The following is a 19,528-nucleotide window of genomic DNA, read 5'->3' on the forward strand; positions in this document are numbered from 1 at the left end:
TTTATCACAACATGACATCCAAAATCTGACATGATATATAGTCTTTATATTGCCTAGTTCTAGCTCTAAATGAATAGAAACCCACAGTACAGGGCAGCTAGTGGAAGTTTCTTAATATCTGGCAAGTTAACAATTGGAATAAATGCACAACAAATAACAAAATGGACTTACAGATAGAACAAAACCATAACTGCTTGTAAAAGACTCATTGTTCCAAGTGTGTAGAATTTGGGAGTTTCGCTCCAACTGTTACTTTATCAGGCACCAGTCAAAGTATTCACCACCACACTGCATCCTATAATGCTTTTATTTACAACTATGAATGACAAAAATACATTAAACCCTGGACAAGAATATATACAGGAGAGTATTTACAAAAGAGCAAAAGCAGACAACCTGGTAAACAAGAAACACTGGAACGTTTTCCTCAATAGTCACTCATAATTATAGCTGCAACATTTCCTGGGTTCAGATGTTGGAGGATAGAAAATAGATTTCCTGATGTTAACTATTGGGCTTTTATTAAAAGGTGCAATATGTATGAATTTTAGTTAAAAATTAACTAAAAGTATCAACAAAAAAAAAAGAAAGAAAGAAGAAACATCATCGGCTGTGTACTGTGTGTGTTGCAGAGATATCTACTAAAGCTAGCATGCTAACCAGCTAGCCCTGGCCTGCTCTGCCCTGTCTCTGTCCAACAACACCAAGATGGTTTTCTAATCAGGTTTTGCTCCTGGTTCCCTGGGGGTCACCCCGCTGTAACTCCCACTCAGGCTTCCAGATGTGGGCACAGACAGATGCCAGACCTCCCTCTAGCATGTTGCCATGCCATCGTCCCGACAGCCCATTATACCGATTCCTTGGCCACCCAAGCAACAAACACTAACTAATCAGAGGGACATTGGGCGGGTGTTTTCAAATATTTTGCTGTCTATGGGGTGTCTGACCAGAACAAAGCTAGCTGGTTAGCATTTAGTAGATATCTCTGCAACGCATTACATATAGGTCAATGACATAAAGTTAATAATTTTGTTAATTTAATTACATATCGCACCTATAAAGAGAATATTGTACAAAAAATAACTTACAATTTCATGTTTTTTACAGAGTTTAATAAAAAGACTTATTTATAAAAAAATATTTATAAAAAAAATGTTTTAAAAAGCTGCATGTCCAATTTTTCCAGGTCCGTCTTTTTTTCTTTCTCCAAATGTGGCTATTGCAATTACCTGTTGCACTAAAAAGTCTTTATTCTGCCACTCAGAGGGGCATTTTGAGGAGGGCACATTCTGTCAACAGCGTAAAGGTGGTGATCATGTATCTGCTGTTGGAGATCTGAAACAAAGAGAAACATTAGTACAACTGTATTTTGCAGGCTGTGTGTGTAATGAAAGACTCAGCTGTTTGTGCCAGACAGTACCTTGATTTTCCCGCTGTACTTGGCTGAGCCCAGTGCTGTGGTGACCTGTTTCAGGCTTCCAGCTGACAGATCCAGCCTGAAATGTCTGTAGAAGTGGCCCTTCAACCCCTGCATGAACTCCATCACCTCCTCAATATCAATACTGTTCTCCTCCTCCTCCTCCTCCACCTCCTCCCCTCCTTTACTCTCCTCCCGTGGATCCTTCCTCACACTCCTCCACAGCTCCCATGCATCCCGGGGGTCGACTGTATATGTGACTTGCAGCGGTGGCACCACTGGGAGGGTCCAAATCATTTTGAGGTGCTGGATGCTGGACTCTGTGTGGCAGTTAGTCCATAAAGCTGCCAGCCACTGCAAGCTTGTGTGGTTGATCTCCAGGGGGCCGAAGCAGCAGTCGAAGGTCTGCTGGAACCATGATTTGACCACGGTGCTGAGACCCTCGGCCCCACTGCTGCAGAAGAGTGGCAGGCAGGTGAAGTCCTCTGGAAGCGAGCGCAGGTAGTCAGGGTTGCCGTTGATGCAGGTCAGCCAGCCGCTCCAGACCGGCCTCTGAGGCTCATCCTTCCTGGCAAACAAAGGCTTTGAATGGATCTGTGGTGGGAAATGGAAACAGAGAAAGTCTCACTCAGAGAACACGGCATACTAAAGACACAAACACAAAAATAAGTACATTTTCTTTTTAATATGAAGAGTGGAAGATTTAATCCACACCCCTGTCCTTTTCACTTATTTTTGATGTTATCAATATATAACATTCAACCCACACTTAAACAAGTTCCTTCACATTTGCCATTTCAAATTCCATTTTTTTCCAAGTACACAAATTGTGCATCTAACTCTCTTTTCACTAATAGAAAACTTGCATTTACCCGTTGTAGTGTTATAAATATTGAAATATCGCTAAATATCGATTCTGAATGTTGGAAACTGTTTCAATAGTAATTTTAGTATCAATACTGATACCAGCTGTACTTTCTTGGCCTCTCTTGCTTCCGACAGCGAGTCAACACACACACACACACACACACACACACACACCACTGTAGTGTCCACAAAGGCCCACCTCCTCCCACTCTTCTGACTATGGTGAGACATAACTTATCTTGAATGCTGCTGTGATTAACACACAGTACCCTAGCCTTGCTATATTTATCTTTTCTCAAAAATTCATTGCATCCCTGGCAACGATGATGAATGCAGCCTGCTTCCTTGCAAAGGAACCTACTTACCTACTTACACAAATTACAAAAATCAGATTTCATACTTTAATTCTTCTAAAATGCAGATAGCCATAAAGCATCTAAACTAATTTAGTTACCAATAATTATACCAATGTGAATCTTGCCCTAAGCAAATATTAAAAATTAGACTCTGTTCACTTTGCAGTCTACGCATCATGTTTTGTGTCTCATTTTCATCTAGTGAATGATGTGGAATATACTGCCACTCTGAACATTTTTGTGAATGAGTTTGTATGCTTACAAATCCAACTGTGTATCACATGTCCAAATGGACACCAGTAGCCTGGAAAGCTTCTCTCTGCCTCTACAGTATTCTCTACTTACCTGTATGAGGACTGTCTCGGCATCATCGTCCGCCTCGACCATCCCTTGCACCACAGAGATGGACACTCTGAAGCTGCTCTGCCCTCCCTCCACCTCCACGGCCAAACCTTGTTGCTTCTCTGCAGCAATGAACGCTGAGAGCTGCCTGGAGTAGCTCTTCAACTGAGTGTGTCTGAACTGGTAGAGGGGTGTAACGTACGACAGCTGCCACTCTGTCTTCATTAGTAAGGCCAGCTGCTGTGGATTCACCTTCTCCTTTGACAAGAAGAGGATAATGATGTTAGGATTCATTGTATGTGATTTTTGAATAAAAACTGATAAAAAACAAGGTGTACAATGGCCTGGATAGACTCACAGTGACATTGTGTGACTTTGGAGCCCTTCTGCTGGCGGTGAGCCTCCGTGCTGTGAACCCTGGGGTAAAGCAGAGTCGTGAGGCAGCACCTACGCAGCTGCGATATGACTGACGATAACTCTTACTTTTGCTCCTCCTCTCAGCTACAACACTGTTTGTAGGAGTCCTTGTGGCACTGGAATTAATACACAGATCATCACATCATTGTTCCAGATAGTCATAGTCATTGCAATGCACTTCATGGGACCAAAATCTAGTACAAATAATTGAGATTGTGTTGAAAGTGACCATATTCCCTTAATTTACATGATGAAATTACAAACCGTTATAGCCCCTTATCAATCCATTCATAAAGATAGATTTGGGGGTGGAATATTATACATAAAGACCAGTTGGTCCCACTTGAATGACTGTTTTTTTAAGACAAAAGCAGCAGCAACAACACATACACACAAACCAAAGCTCTGCTAAGGCCACTCCTTTTCTTATGGTCCGTTCGCAATAACATTGACACCACTGTCCTGGGACTGAACGTGCACTTCTCACATGTTTAGAGGCAACACAACGTGAAACCTAAAACGAAACATTAGCTAAAGTCTGACTTTGTCAGGAGAACTGAATACAAAACAGCTTCAGTTCGCATTCATTTCCATTTAGTTTACTTTGGGCGAAGCTCATTGTCAGAATAAGATGACAAAACAATTATAAAATGTGAAATTTTGATGTAACACAATGCTCCCCTGGGTATAGGATATATGCCGAATAGAAAAGTAGAGGTCGACGATTCGTAAAATGTCTTGTATGTCATAGTAATAGGTCCGTACATGTCATGAAAAGCAAGGCAACATTAAACCACCCGATTATTCAATGTTATTTGGCGTGACCGTCGCTTGATACGGACGAGAACGGCAAGTATCCGGGCTAGAGGAGCCGTAAAGCAATGTTGACGAAAATGCGCGTTTTTTGTTGTAGCGAAGACAAATATATTGAAGAAAGTTGCATTTTGTACGAAGTAAATAGAGTTTAACCTGCTTTGATGTCGCTCCATGTCTGGCGTACCGACCCAAGCATAAGGAAACCGGAAACAAATTTGAACGTCGCGCTTTCCCAGGAGTCTGCGCGGTAGAGTCAGCCAATCACATCGAGCCAAACAGGAAGTTGGATTTTCATTTATCGTTTTAACAATTTTTTATTGATTACTTAAATAAATACAGGGAACATGGGAGAGGCAAAGGGAAGGAATAAGCACACAGTAATATAAATAAATAAATATTATTATTATTATAACATTCATAAAACCATCAAGACATCACAAGTTTTAACATTAATACATACAATTATAATTGTTCTGCTGAATTTCATGCATCATCAACTTTGTCCAATAGGCCTATTGTGAAACTGATCAACCTTCTGCAGAGTCACTGAATGGAAGTTTAACATTGTTTTACTGAAGTCAAGAAAAAGAAGAAAATAAAGATTGGCGTTTACATTATATTAGAAAATTTAGAGAATGTTGAATTGTTGGATATGAAAGCCATCAGCGTTTCAGCTAAGTCTAACACTCTGGAAGACACTTTGTGAGGATGTTTCCCCTCTTGGTATGTTGGATGTTGCTGCCCAGGGAGGCGCCAACCTCGACACGCACTGCAACCTGAGTAGCAGCCAGTCCTAGATTCTGCTGCAGTTGAGCAGATTAAATGTCTCATTTTTCTGCTTTAAACCGCTCCCCTCCATTTTTCTTTGTGTCTTCTTGGGGCGATGCCAGTTGTCACTTACTTCAGATTAATTCTCAGGAGAACAGAGAATGAGTGAATTTATAGTATAGTGTTATATAGAAGATTAACTGTTGATAAAGCTTTACCAGTCTGGAAATACTGCAAGTATTTCATGGCAGAACAGCAAAGACTAAAGTTTTACCATAAGGACTGATTCCAAACTTGCTTCAGAGGGGATGGAAAGAGGAATTAAATGAATGAAGGGAAAATTGGAGGACGTATACATTCACATTAATGAAATGTGCAGAGGTACCGGAGTGTGCATATGCGTATGTGTACTTGCATTACTCTCATTATGTGAACTCAGCAATCAGGTGGGTTGAGGTTATGGTTAAGGTTAGCCGAGTCTGTGGGGAGTTGATGTGAGTCAATGCAATGTCCTCCGAAGTGACAAAAGCAAGTGTGTGTGTTTGTATCAGTGCAGTGAATGTTTCACTCGCTGCCAGATTCACAAGCAACCACCAAAACCGTTCCCCTCCCTGTTACCATGGAAACTGTGCTTTTTCATTTTTTTCTCCCATGTATGCTGCTTCCCATTTCTTTCTATTCATCTCGTCTTTCTCTCCTTTTTAGCATATATTTCCATCCATATTCACTGTTTCTAGTCTTTCATTCACCCTTGCCCTGTGAACCCATGTGTATGCACCTGTGCATATGCATTTATATGTTTTGCAAGTATCTGTGTATTGAATCGAGGACTGTTCAATAGCACGTACACTGCCATACATACAGTATGATGACCACATCAACAGCCAATCGGATTATCGGTAGCTGCTGGTGGGCTTCAACCAATGGTGGAGGCTTGCAGATGATGTGTGAGCAGAAGGGATGCAGCGCCATGGAAACTGCAGAGGGTGCCATAGGAGGACAGCGCTCTCTAGTGGAGCCAGATGTCTTTGTTTATCCCTGTCTGCATGGATGAGTTCACCTTTCTGCTTGAGGGAACTTGTATTGCCTTGTGGTTTTACTAGTCTCCTAGCACAAACTTTTTATTCTTTTTTTTTTTTAAATCTCTGATGGCCACTGGAGAAGGGTCTGGCTGATTTATCCTCAATATTCAATGCTGTTTTGTTAAAATTGGTAGTTTGCTTTGACCCAGGACAGTCACTTAGCAGGGTTTTTATTAGATCACAACCTTAAAAGCTTAAATGTTACCATGCCATCATCACAATTGTTTGCAATAGTGATTTTTTTTTGTAAAATATATTTTAAAGTGTAAGCTTGTACATAATGGAAAAGTTGAATTCCCCTAGTAAACATGCAAATAGTTTTGGCCACTTTATGAAAATAATAATAAATTATTATTGTGAATATGGTGAGTCCTGTGGTAGTATTGCTTACAGAGAATATATCCAGACAGATTTTAGTTTATTACGTGTATAATTCAACATAAAGACGGTGAACATGGATCAACTTAGACCATTGTTATTGATATTATTCCTTCTTGTATCCTCTCAGTTCAAACTTTGACCTCTATCAGTTTTTCTCATTAAAATGCAGTGGACTTTATTTCAGGATGCTCAAAATGGAGCAGCGAGACGTGTAGGCTTCCTTTCATCACCCCCAGGGGGCGTCACTCACACATGTCAGGCCTTGCCTCCTTCCCACACCTGAGAAAAATTCCACCTGCGTCCCTGCATCTGCCACCTGCACCAGAGGAACCTCTGCACCTGCAGAACGATTACATGAAAGCAAATCAACTTAATCCTGACATTAATACACACTAATCTCCTCTAACACGGTTCTCCAGGGCCTTCGGCCAAAAATGTTAGCCATTTGATAAAAGAAAAGGCTTCAGATTTGCTGGATAATCATGCAAATCCCGGTGGGTAGAGTTGAAGATCATAACATCATAATCACCTGTGTCACTAATATCCCATCGTCAAATTTATACAGACACTAAGCTGTCCCTCATTTTGCTGAGGAACCTCCCTAAGGACCCATGGGAATTTGGGAATCACTAGAAATTGCAGTCTCCCCTTTTTATAATCTAGGTGAGAAAATACATCAGTTTAATCGGACTGCTGACAGTCAGTATGTGGGAAATACGTTATTACTGTCAGAGGAGACCATTTACAGGGGGATAAACTGCATATTAAAAGGATGGGGATAAGAAGGGGAAAGGGTGACGTAAGATGATGGGGTTTTGATGGTCGACGCTTGCGCGGGATCCACTGGATGCAACCGTTGGAGGAGATTAGGAAACTGCGCCTAAATCGGACCGCCACCGCACGCCATCTTGGCTCGAGCGACTCGGATAAATATACAAATCTGGGCCCAATCTCCCGGGCCATTTCGGCTCTGTTCGGACCAGTTTCCTGGACGATAGAGGGAGGAGCCTGGCATTTCTGGAAGTCGGAGGAGCAGCCAGTCAAAGCCAGCCAGCATCTAAGCCAGCGTAGGAACTGGAGCAACGGTGGACGGAGGGTCGGCTGTGTTGGAAATACGATATTATTTCAAATATTCACAAGCACAGACGGTGTATGCAGCAGAGTAGTCGTCGACATGCACGCGAAGGTCTTCCATTCGGGCTCGGGAAGCTGAAGCATATCGCAGCCCGGTCACATTACGTTTTCGCTGGGATAAGCCATCTGTGATACACTGGGTGTGCACAGCGCAATAACGGCGCGAGCCAACCGGTTATTCCATCGACAGCTAGCTCACATTAAACCAGCTAGCCAACCATTTTCGAGAGTCCCGTTAGCTTGCGGCGAAGGGAGCATCTTGGTCGGTGAGGGAAGCGTCCGTGGATGCTACTGAGGGGAGTCCTGTGTCTGGCAGTACCCAACAGTAAGATTCAAACCCGAGGTATGCAAAGAGGGGTGTTTTTCTGCAAACGAGCGAGGAAATCTCCACGCCCTGGGGTCTGGTCTGTGGTTACTATTTAGCTAGCTCGCTGGCTAGCCAGCCTACCGGGAGACTAGCTCAAGTGAAGGTGGGGCCGCGGAGTGACAGCCTTGGACGCCAGCTAATGTGGCTAGCCGGCTAACTTGGACTCTTTGAGTGGCCACTGTTTTTTTTTTTTTTTACTGTCACTGACATTGGGGGGGTTAAAATCACCAGCAGTGTGCAGTCTCGCGCAATCGTAACCAGATTGGGCGAAAAGATACGTTATCATTGATTCCTCCAAATACCCGTGTGGGTGGGATATCTCGAGGAGAGCATCCTCGTTTACCTGAATGACCATGGCGGACGACGACGTGCTGTTCGAGGATGTCTACGAGCTATGCGAGGTGATCGGGAAGTAAGTAACCACTGCTCTTGTCTGCGACTATTTTGTGTGTTTTACAGTGACGTTATCCTCTCCCTCTGCCACTCGCAGAGGCATCCTCAGTTTGACTGGACACTTATTCTTATGTTTAGGCTTGTCAAGGGTAAAGTTCACTGGGTGGGTGGGTGAGGTGAGGACGCTCCTCGGAGTGCATTGCCATTTAACTTTTACATGGGGTTTAATAACAAGCACATCATTTCTTTATATGCAGAGCTTCTTCACAGGAGCCATTTTGACATGAAACAGGTAAACACAGGTGTCACTAATGTCATTAATGGAGATTCTGATCTAACTACAGAGCCTTAATTAATGTTATGAGTAACACCTGTGTTAACCTACTATTTCATGTCAAAATGGCTGCTGTGAAGAAGGTCTTTGAAAAGCTCACACTGTACCTGACACCCTGACCACCATGCAGGACAGCGAGTGTACATGATTGAGTAGGAACATGTGTTAGACCTTAACTTCTGTGATTACAGCTGGAGGAGTACAGATCTCAGTGTCCTTCTACCTTGTTTAAATATATTTTGTGGTTGAAAAATTCCAACATTTGACCATATTCCTACTCTAATTTCATGTATTGGTAGTTGGTGAAGAAATTAATTCTCATTCATAGCTGACAGACTGTCAGTCTGGGTTTGAAACACAGGACATATGGAAGATTCCTCTGGCTGCACATCTCAGTGTTTGCAGACAGGATTTTCCTAATCCCCCTGTTTGAAAGAAGTCCCACCTACATACAGTCAAACACTCTTTAGCTTTTTGATACTACTGTCTGTTGGTTATATTAGTGCTACAATGTGTAATTGATTAGTCCTCAACTATTGAATTAATCACCAGCTGTTTTGAGAATAGGTTTGATATGTGTGAGTAATCATTTTAAAAAAGTCTCTGGAACACTGGATTTTTTCTTTTTACCATTTTCTGACATTCTTTAGACCAAACAACTAATCGATTTATCAAGAAAATAGTCAACATGATAAATATCATGTATAAATATTATACGTCATAAATAGGACATAAACCAGGAGACTGGCAGAGGCATGTTGAAACAATGAGATGCACAAGATCAAGGTGCCATGTAGAGCGGCAAAGATTACTTGATTAATTGTCAATCACTGTTTTATTCTAATAATTAGTTTGAAGTAAATAAAAAATGTCAGAATTCTTTCATCCCAGCTTCTTAAATGTGAATATTTTCTGGTTTTATTGCTTGTCTATGACAGTAAACTGAATATTTTTGGGTTGACGTCATCGTGGGCTTTAGATAACACTAACATTTTTCCCAGTTTTCGGATTTTTATAGACCAAACAACTAATCTATTTAAAATAATTGAAAGATTAATCAACAAAGAAAATACATTTTAGTTGAAGGCCTACTTCATATAAAAAAGGAAACTGGCCAAGGCACAAATAAACCATGAGATGGACCAAGGACCAAGGTACCATGAAAATTGAAAATTGTCCCAGTATACATGCTTTCCTTCTGTTTGGTCAGAGATGGCTCCTCTGTCCTACTGGAAGTGAGGCAGAAAGGCTGACAGGCCCATCTTAGTCCCGAGCAACCAGTCAGTCCCCTCCCCCTGCAAGCTTCACTCACTGGAGGTCTGAGGCTCCATTAAGTTTGTTCTAGGGAAGAGAGACACACTCTGTCAGACCCTCAGGCCCTGTGCTTTATGCTGAGACTTCCTGATGCCTTGGTTACTAATTGATGGTGGGCCCAGGACCACTACCTTGGAGTCCCATAACAGGGCAAACCATGTATGTTTGTATGGTTTAATTTGACAATACAAATGAATTGGGGTAGTAAATACAGGGAAGTGGGATTATTGTTTTAAATTAACGGGACATTGTCGATGCCAGCTGAGCTTTCACGTGTTTTCTTTTCATCAGATATCAACCTACATGTAGTCTGCATGTGGTACCACATTTGTGGAGGTTAATACATCCAGGCTACTTTTATAGCCAAAATGTAGTAACCTCCACCAGTTTGGTACCAGTGAAAGCTGACAAATGCAGTATTTACAAATACTTTTTGAGTGTGCCGAGTAGCTGTGCTGGGTATGGTCTAGTGTTGTCAAGAATATTGATATATCTATACATACCAATTCTGAATATTTGAGACTGTTCCAGTAGTAATTTTTTTGGTACTGAAACACCCATAGCTGCTGTGTTTTTTTCCTTTTCTCTCTGACAGCAAATTGACATGCACCACTGTAGTGCCCACATAGCACCATCTCCTCCAGAAGTAAATTAACTTCAATGCTCATGTGCTTAACTCTCAGTAAACAAGCCATGTTATATTTACTTTTTAATAAAAATCTTAAATGTAATGCCCTCAACGTGTTTTTTTAAATTTTTCCATTAGTAACAAATGTCAATATTTACTATACCAAAGTTAGAAATGTCAGTCTTTTGACAACCCTAGTATGGTCACACAGTTCCCACACGTCAGTAGAAGAGTAATGCATGAGGGAAGAATAGTCTGGAGCTAATTGTAAGCTTCATTAAAGAAGCAAAATGCCACATTTATGTCAAAAGAAAAGACCAGAAAATCCCCCTTATCCTGCCGGTTCTTTTGTGAAACCGCAGTTGATGGATCAAGTGAGTTGAGTCCTGGTGTCTTGGGATGTGTTGCAGGAAGAAGGGGAGGATCGTTTTTCCTCGGCCTCCGGGGTGGGAGGGGAAGGGAGGCAGAGGCAGAGGCAGATCAATGGAGACAAGTGGAGTTGGGAATGGGATGGCCCTGAGGCTAAGGATATAAATAATGCCAGCAGACATTGACTGCAGCACTCTGCCATCTCCCACTTAGTTTTTAACCTCATGTTTTACTGTCAGCGCTACTGTAGGTAGTGGACAACACGGCAGACAGTAGAAACCTCAGGCCGTTAATTAAAAATTTCAAATGAAAATGCTTTATAGCCTCAGGAAACCACCATAAAAACCTTATTCCATGTTATCTTTTCTGGTTAGAGGATATTTGTGTGTCTACTTTGTAGCCCTAGTATGTTTTGTGACAGAAGCAAGGCTATTTTGGCACATAAGGGGATAGCACTATTTATCTGTGCACAGAATGGATTGAAGGCAGGATCATAATTTGTCCATTCATTGGGTTAACTGGATGGCAGTACTATTTCTATGAAGAACTCCTCCAGGCTTTCATTACTTTTGTTTTCTTGTTATTCCACCTTAAATGAAATTCAGGAAGTTTTTCTGTCTGACTTTTTCTGAATGAATATGAGACATATGTTAGTTCAGTAATGGCCAACCAACACAAATAATTTGTAGGCGAATTAAAAAAAAACTGGCACACTGTCCTGATCAGATACAGTCAGCAGTGTCTGATCAGGACACATTAATTGAATAACACTAGGAACGATACCAATTCCAGTAATGGAAATGTCTCTGATACAACCTAAAATGCTGGATCAGGTATTGGTTTGTACACAAGAGTATGCATCATCTGATACTATGTAATTTATTAGCCCCAAACCTAAGGCTGAACCATTTGATGAAGTTAAATGTGTAATAAAACAGCATTATAATGAACCAGGGTTTCCCAAGAAAAGTTATTAGGCTTGGTAGCAAGTATCTTTTCATGCAGGTCACAGCGGAGACCTAGTGTAATTTTTGATGGAGGCCCGTTGCAGGCTTAACCAATAGATGATTTGCTGATGAGTTTTCTATCCACTGTAACTGTTGTTCAATAAACATCTTAATAGTTAGAACTGGGATGATATGCTCATCTTCCAGTTCGATACAATCGCAAGACTTAGATGCCGATTTGATTCAGAATCTCAATTCAAAACAAACTCTCGATTGAATGAATAGAAAAGGGGGCACTATTTTTAGTCTTCTGCTTCAGTATACTGTGTGTCAAACCATTCACTAGTGTCCTAAGTCCACTGAAATACAATATGGAATATAACTGGCAAATAAGAAAAATGGCCCGCTGCTTTTTTATTTTAAAAAGTTAACTGCATTAGTTAGTGAATTATTTTGAAAGCAAATTTAACAGTGTCCTGCCTGTTTGACAATAATAAAACGAGGGGGAGGCAGAGTGCTATGCTGTGTTGTTATTAACGTCATGTCTCCAGCAATGGAGAACACCTTCTCTGCTGCTACGTCAGCTCCAGGGAAACGCGTCACTGTCCAAGACGTTTAACAGGTGCAGAAACAGACTGAGCTGAGAGTTACTCTCTTCATCTCAGATTTTGTTTAAGTTGTTTAAGTTGTAGTGTGTGTGTTGGTCAGTCGGTCTCCTTTGTTGTAAGTATTTTAAGTGACGGAGCAGAAATTGCAAAACAATAAAATAAAAATATATTTATAAAGGTAAGCTAAATCAAAACAAGCTTGCAACCGTTTGTGTTTTTGAAGATTAATTACAAGATAAGCCTAACGTGAGCATGCTGTAGATTGTCCAGGTGCTGCACTCTCTCACAGTTGAAATTCCACCTTATTCGATCCCTCATCATCACATTATTAACCATTATTTAAAGAAACAATTTTTTTGAAATTTTCAAGGCTTAGGCCCGATGAGGGGTCCAACTTAGGCCTGCAGTACACTGGAGGAAACCCTGTTAAGTACTGTATTGCTGCAGAGATACTCCTGGCCTACAAATCTTGTTCTCCAGATGTGAGATAACATGTTTGCTTGCTACAGACCCCAACAAATGTCACATTATCATGATAGTCATCCAGTGAAAATGAAAACTGTGATGCACAAATCATCATTCCAACTAATTGTGAATCATATTGAATTGCAATATCTGCAATAATCTCTATGATTTAATTACTAACCATATTGTGCAGACCCTGGCCATCATGCCTTGTACACCTTTATGTAACTGAACAGAATTTTTTTTCAGCAGAAGTAGCCAGTGTCCATAAATGAAAAGCAACTTGTGTAACACATCCCAGCAAATTTACAGTTGGCCTTTGCGTTTCCATTGGGTGACAGGAAACCTGCCCCAGCCATTTTAACGCACTGGTATCTAATTGGTATCAACTGATAAACAAGTTCAGGTATCGGAATCAGGAGGGAAAAAATGCCATCGGAACATCTCTCCAAAAATACTATAGTTATGAGTGAGTGAAATGAACTAATCCCTACTATGTTTATTGTGATTAGTAGTCATTTAGCTCCTGCCTTGCAATGTCGGAGTTGTCATTGTGATTGTCTTGCATTATTGGATGAACTTGGTGTTGTTGTATACTCGCTTGTCTCTGGCTAACCTTTGACCTCAGCTCCTTTCAAACTTCTACATAAACCCTATTATCCAGTCCGTACCCCCTTCAGACTTCTATTGTTGCTTGGAGAAGTCGTCTATTATTGTCCCTGATCGGCTTGTGTCGGAGAGGAGCAGCCGGGCTGGGTGGGATTGAGAGCACTGTGGACGCCATCACTGTCCAGTAATAATCTCTTCTAAAGTGGGATTTTAAGGAGAGCCATGTTTAGTGTGATTTCTACTGAAAGACGGTTAGTAATTTCATTTTGAGATTTTTTTTTGCATGAATTTATGGGATTTCATCTTATTATTCACCTTTTTATAGTGTCTTCTTTTTCAAGATCTAACCAGTCTCTGTGATAGCAAAGAACTATAGAGTTTAGACTGTGTTTAGGGCACTATGTGAATGCGTTTATAAGTACCAAGATAGGCTCATTGTCTACCGGGATTCTCTCCTTTCACTGCTGCCTTGTTCCTCTCATTATTTTTGTCGGAAAGATGTGCTTTTGCATTGCTGGCATCACTGAGAGCTTAGTAAGTTTCAGAACTGAGAGCCAAATAACAAAAAGTCAAAAATATTTGAACCTTAGAAAGTCGGACCCCTGATTCAGCAGGGCATATGTTGCATGGCAACAGCAAGAGCTGCATATGTCTACGTAGCACTGCTATAAAGATGCACACTGATGCGCATGTATGTAATAGTTTATTCAACTCCCCTGTGGTTATACAAGCCTTATCTCAATAGAGGAAGATCAGATAGGTCAGGTGTCAATTTAACTTCTGACGGGATTAACTGTGGTGAAAGATGACACGAGCTATTGAACAGTCGTGGGCTATGCAGGCCCTGTTCATTATGTGCTCATTGTTTGTAGTTTACATAGTAAATATGTGATGATGATGATGTGATGTGAACATGATGCACTAACAGAGGCCTGTTTTTGAGATTTCAACTCTAGTTGAAGTGTTGGCGAAGCGCTGAAGCAATTTAAATCCATTTCTGTCTGTAATGATTCTGTTTGAATAGGACTTAGGTTGTTGAGAAGCACTGTTGCAGTCACAGTGCTCTTTATTTCAGCCCTGGGGTGCTCATTAGAGCCAAGAATATTGGGACGTGCGACTCACTCTAAACCAATGAAGTGATCAGTCCTCTGGCTTATTCTGGGCTGGATAATTAAATTGCTTGGACATTAAAATCTGCAATGCATTTAAATTTCAACTTTTCATTGAGTGTTTTATAGTTTTAGTGGTTAATGAAAGTTTTCGTCCCAAACCTTTAGTATACAAATCTTACATCAAGTGCTTTGCTGCAGGAAAGTAATTTTTTATTAGTTTTAGCTTTGCCTTATCTATTCTTCTGGTTCAACAAGCAAATTAGATAAGGCACAGTTACTCAAAAAATATTTAATATTAGCCTTTCAGTTTGATATAGCTCTCATCATGTTCACTGATTTGTCAGATGTGTGTCAACATCTTGTCCTCACAGAAAATTTGTAGCAGTGTATTTTAATTTAAACATAGCGATGTGCAGAGGATTGTTCTAGTTGTATCAATACATTTAAAGGCTGCAAGTTATGGTTATTTTCATTTCTCTGTCTTTTTTTTTGATTTAATCAATGAGTCCTTTCATAGGACTCTATGATCTGCATAGGGGTGTGCCATTAGATATTGTTCATGATGATACTGGATTATTTTTAACGGCAATACTCCAACTGATGTAATGATATCACACCGTTACGCACAGCAACAAAAAGCATGGCTAACTATGAAAGTTAAATTAATGTTAATTAACTAAGTAATTAATTAATTAATTCATGATGCAATGTCGGATGCTTGCATGCAGTAAGAACACGGTGTTGCATATTTCACATACTGAATCCTTTAAATATACATTCGGTTATATCTCGTAAACCAGCTGTGCGCTGGAGATCAGATTGGAGACTTAACCACTCAAGTAAAAGATAGGTGAGTTTGCTAAAGTAGATGTACTGTGATATGTAGATGTTTCTCTAGTGGACATGACATACAATATAACCAACAGCAGGTAGAGATAGTGTTAGGACACTCCGGTAGGAAACAATGAAATCAAGCTGATTATGTCACGGACGCCCACGTCGCATGCAGTTAGGACACAGTGTAAGAAGTGCGAGAAGACTAACAACAAAAGGGGGCAACACAATTACATGACCACTTCAGGCAGAAGCACCTGGTTGAGTATGAGAAGAGCTCAGCAGCTATTGTGAGTTCTAAACCAAAAATACTTGTGAATATTTTCCTCATATCTTCAAGAATATCGTTATTGCAAAATGTCCTGAATTATGGTGATATTATTTTAGGGTGATATCACACCTGTGTATACAATTTAAGACAATCCCTTGCAATGTCAGGCAGTAAATCCTGTCTTTGTGAACCATTATTATGGAGTTTTTGTAGATATTGTACACCTCTGTAGTGATTTGACCATATTTGATGTTTGTGCTATTTTGGCTTGCACATGAAGACATCTTTCTAGTATTCTGGTGGCTCATTTATGTAAATTGGATTGGAGAGACTGTCGTTCAGCTGGAAAACCAAAGGTTCAAGCCCCCAGCTTGGCAAGCATCCACTCAGCTGAGGTGTCCTGAAGCAAGACACTGAACTCCTGCTGGGATCAATAAAGTATCACATTATTGAATGTGTCATCTTCCCATCTGTTTTCTAGAGGCAGATGTCAAAAGAGAGGAATGTTTATGTCATTAAAAAATGATGTTGTCAGGTTGTTTTCAGGTTGTCTTTGGCTTGAACAGTAAAATATGTTTACTATAATATCTGTGCCAGGTTGCGGTGCTTAGTAGACTGTTTTTTTTAAACCCTGCCTAGCCTCTATAGTACAATTATCTTAATTGTTTCCTTTCACTAAAGCAGTTTTTCTTTTGAAATTTTCTGTCCATGTACAGAATATCCTCCTCTGAGCTGCCCACACACAGCAGATCAATAGTTGTGAATGGATGGTGTAAAGTTGAAGCTTTCTTTCAGATTAGGCCAGACTCTACAGGGTTGTTTAACAAACCTGGATCCTCTTCTGGCTCATATAGAGGAAAGGATTTTCTTCCAAAGCTTTAGAACCTCCGGAGGGTATCTCTGCTCTAAATTTCACTTTGCAACCGGAATACTAATTTCCCCGCTAATATTCAAAGGGTTGTTTCTTTAATTTGCATAAGGAAGCAGAAGCACTCTGGATTATTGTTGCTTAGAGATTCACAAACTACAGTTGAGCAGCACTGAACTTTGTTGAACTTGTTAAATTGACAGCTTTGCACTTGAGCTCAGTTTGGGCAGCAGTGCAAACAGCACTGATCCTAGATGCCTTCTGTTGGAATCTCTTTTTATCTAATTTTCTTCTTTTTCAAAGCACATGCCTCTGTATAAATTTATAAATAGACAGTTGACAGCTCTGTATAAACACCACCAAAGCCCGATGAGATCATATCACTGCCCCCTGTCCTGTTTTTGCCCACATTGTTTCCAGACTCCACACACCTGGTTCAAATGAATGGGTCGTTATCAGGCTTCAGCAGAGCTTGATGACGAGCTGATCATTTGAATCAGGTGTGTTGGAGCAGGGAAACATCTACAGCATGCAGGGCAGAGGGCCCCCAGTAGCAGGATTGAAAAACACTGCATTAAATGATCACAGAAGAAAATACCTTTCCACCCGTTTGCAGCCACTATATGTTTATATCACTGTGTAAGTCATTATGGTGTTGTATAGTCATAGTTTGTTGGACAATATATCTTCTCAGAGATAATTGTGATAATTGTTATATTGTCATTTTAGGTCAATTTTATGCCACTGACGTTATAGTGATATAATAGCATGATAATCCAAGCACACCTTTTCAAAGAGCAATAAACTTTTATTTGTATATGGACACTGGAATTAAAATGTGTGCTAATGTATGTATCGTGGTCTACAAAAAGTCAATAACATATGTACGATAAGTGGTTAATGTAGTTATTGTGACAAACAGGCCTAGTACTGTTCCATGTCAGTAGTGGGGTTTGCTGAATGCAGGCTTTTCGAAAAATAATTAAAAAGATGGTGTGGAGAAAATGACCAGTGTAGTCTCATCACTGTATGCCACTGATGATAATGTGTACGATGACAAACCAGAAAAAGGTGCAGTTAACTTGGTTTGAGATTAGAAGCCAGGAACGGCACCAATTGTTTGCCTGCCTGAGAATCTCATATAAATTGTTTCTGTATCTTGCAGGTGAACAAACACCACCCTCCCAATATTTGGGAAAAACTAACAGAGCAAATTATGCTAGATGATTGCTATAGCACAAGAGCAAAATGCTGCTTTCAGCAAAGACGGTTTCTCTCAGGAGAGAAGTACTGGTGATGTTGAGTTACAGCTACAGATGTGTCCTGTCCCTGTTTGGGAATGAGAAAACCTGAGAGGAAATTTGGCTTGTAGCCAGCATGGATGTTAAAAATGCACCTAACATCCAGCCCTTGATTTCCATAGAGCACAGAGTCTCAATGAGCCAAGGAGCAGTCTGTAAAGATTGCCACTTTGGGCTAATGTTTGATGACTGCCGCTGTCGGATGTGAGCCATGTGTGGGCGTTTTGTATGAGCCCACTCAGCACAGCTGCAGTGATGTCAGTACGGCATGCGGCCTCTCCACTTCCTCACACACATAGACACACACTCTCTCTCACTTACACTTACTTGCTCTTTTATAATGTCTGTATAGTAGATACTGTACATGGGTGAATGGTCAGTTGTTTATTTTTATTCCAGATGACGAGATGAATTGCATTCTAATTTATTAAATTAAATGACACCCCAACCCCCTTTCACTTGCAAGACAATACTATTGTAAACAGCCCCAGTTTGGGAATTGATTCTCCATGCAGCTCCCTTGAATTGACAGCCAAGATTACAAATGGGGTTGATGCATAAAATCTGGCAGGTTCACCCAACCCCACCTCATTGCTTAATGGTGATAATGAGTTTTATTGACACACATTAGGTCAGATGGCCTTAGCCTCACTGCATCATTTGTATCCCTGTGGGTGCAGCCTCCGACCTAACTCTCCCAAACCTTCACCAGTCAAACACAGATGTGAGGCCATTGTAAGGCTGGAACGGGGGTGTCGCTCCATCTCAGGAAGCACCCCACACCTCTGAGGCTTTCTTTTTAATAGCAAATACAGCTGCTACAGCTCATCAATTCAGGAGGGCAAAGGTCAGCAGGGATGTCAGATCATCAGCAGGATTCCTGCGTACTCTTTAGGGGAGAGTGCTGGGTTTTACAGCTCTCTCCAGAACGTGAGCACGCTGCCCGTGTTTGTTTGTTTGTTTGTAAGGGCTAAACATTGCAGCAGATGTGAGAGACAAATGTGAGCGCAAATCAGCTGCAGCTCCCATTCTCACAACATGCACAGTCCAGAGAGCTTTTACTGTTGGTTTGATACAAGTTTGCTGATTCAGTTAAACCATCGCCTGTTAATGACCACCACTTTCCTTTAGCAAAATAAGTTATTTTGTGTGTGTGTGTGTGTGTGTGTGTGTGTGTGTGTGTGTGTGTGTGTGTGTGCATATGTGTGTATGTCTGCAGCAGCATTGGTTCTGCCTCTGAGGATTGTAGGCCTAGGAGATGTTGAGACAGCTGTAGCACCGTGTGTGTGTGTGTGTGTGTGTGTGTGTGTGTGTGTGTGTGTGTGTGTGTGTGTCTAACTGTCAGTGGGCTAGGAGACAGAAAATGTGCAAACGTCTCGATTTTCAGTGTCTCTTCATGCCACTTTTTTCTCATTTAATCTAATACCTTGTGCTTTTGCATAACAAGAAAGAATTATCACATACATCAGTAAGATTAATGAAGTACAAGGCATTATAGGTTCTACATGGGCCTAACCTGTGTGTTCAT

The 19,528-nt window shown here is 40.9% G+C and overlaps 2 protein-coding genes across 6 annotated transcripts in view; one reads left to right on the plus strand and one right to left on the minus strand.

The window, feature by feature from the left end:
* Positions 1-288: 288 nt before the first annotated feature.
* On the minus strand, positions 289-4,435 carry cenpl (centromere protein L). 2 transcript variants are annotated; one of them, XM_073462525.1, is made up of 5 exons: positions 4,369-4,435; positions 3,341-3,515; positions 2,986-3,237; positions 1,421-2,011; positions 289-1,335 (listed from the first exon to the last, which is right to left on the minus strand). In XM_073462525.1, the coding sequence occupies exons 1-5, from the start codon at positions 4,386-4,388 to the stop codon at positions 1,261-1,263; spliced, it is 1,113 nt and encodes a 370-aa protein (XP_073318626.1). In that variant the 5' UTR covers positions 4,389-4,435; the 3' UTR covers positions 289-1,260. The 2 variants fall into 2 exon arrangements, with proteins under 2 accessions (XP_073318626.1, XP_073318625.1); XM_073462524.1 differs by having other exon boundaries at positions 2,986-3,240.
* Positions 4,436-7,497: 3,062 nt separating this feature from the next.
* The window catches only part of LOC140992037 (peripheral plasma membrane protein CASK-like), a 44,661-nt gene continuing 32,630 nt past the window's right edge, over positions 7,498-19,528 (plus strand). For all 4 annotated transcript variants that reach the window (XM_073462256.1, XM_073462258.1, XM_073462257.1 and 1 more), the window contains exon 1: positions 7,498-8,359. In XM_073462256.1, coding sequence (XP_073318357.1) covers positions 8,295-8,359 — 65 coding nt within the window. In that variant the 5' untranslated portion in view covers positions 7,498-8,294. The remainder of the gene's footprint in view (positions 8,360-19,528) is intronic.

This window comes from Pagrus major, chromosome 24 (assembly GCF_040436345.1).
Source record: "Pagrus major chromosome 24, Pma_NU_1.0".
NCBI classification, from domain to species: domain Eukaryota; kingdom Metazoa; phylum Chordata; class Actinopteri; order Spariformes; family Sparidae; genus Pagrus; species Pagrus major.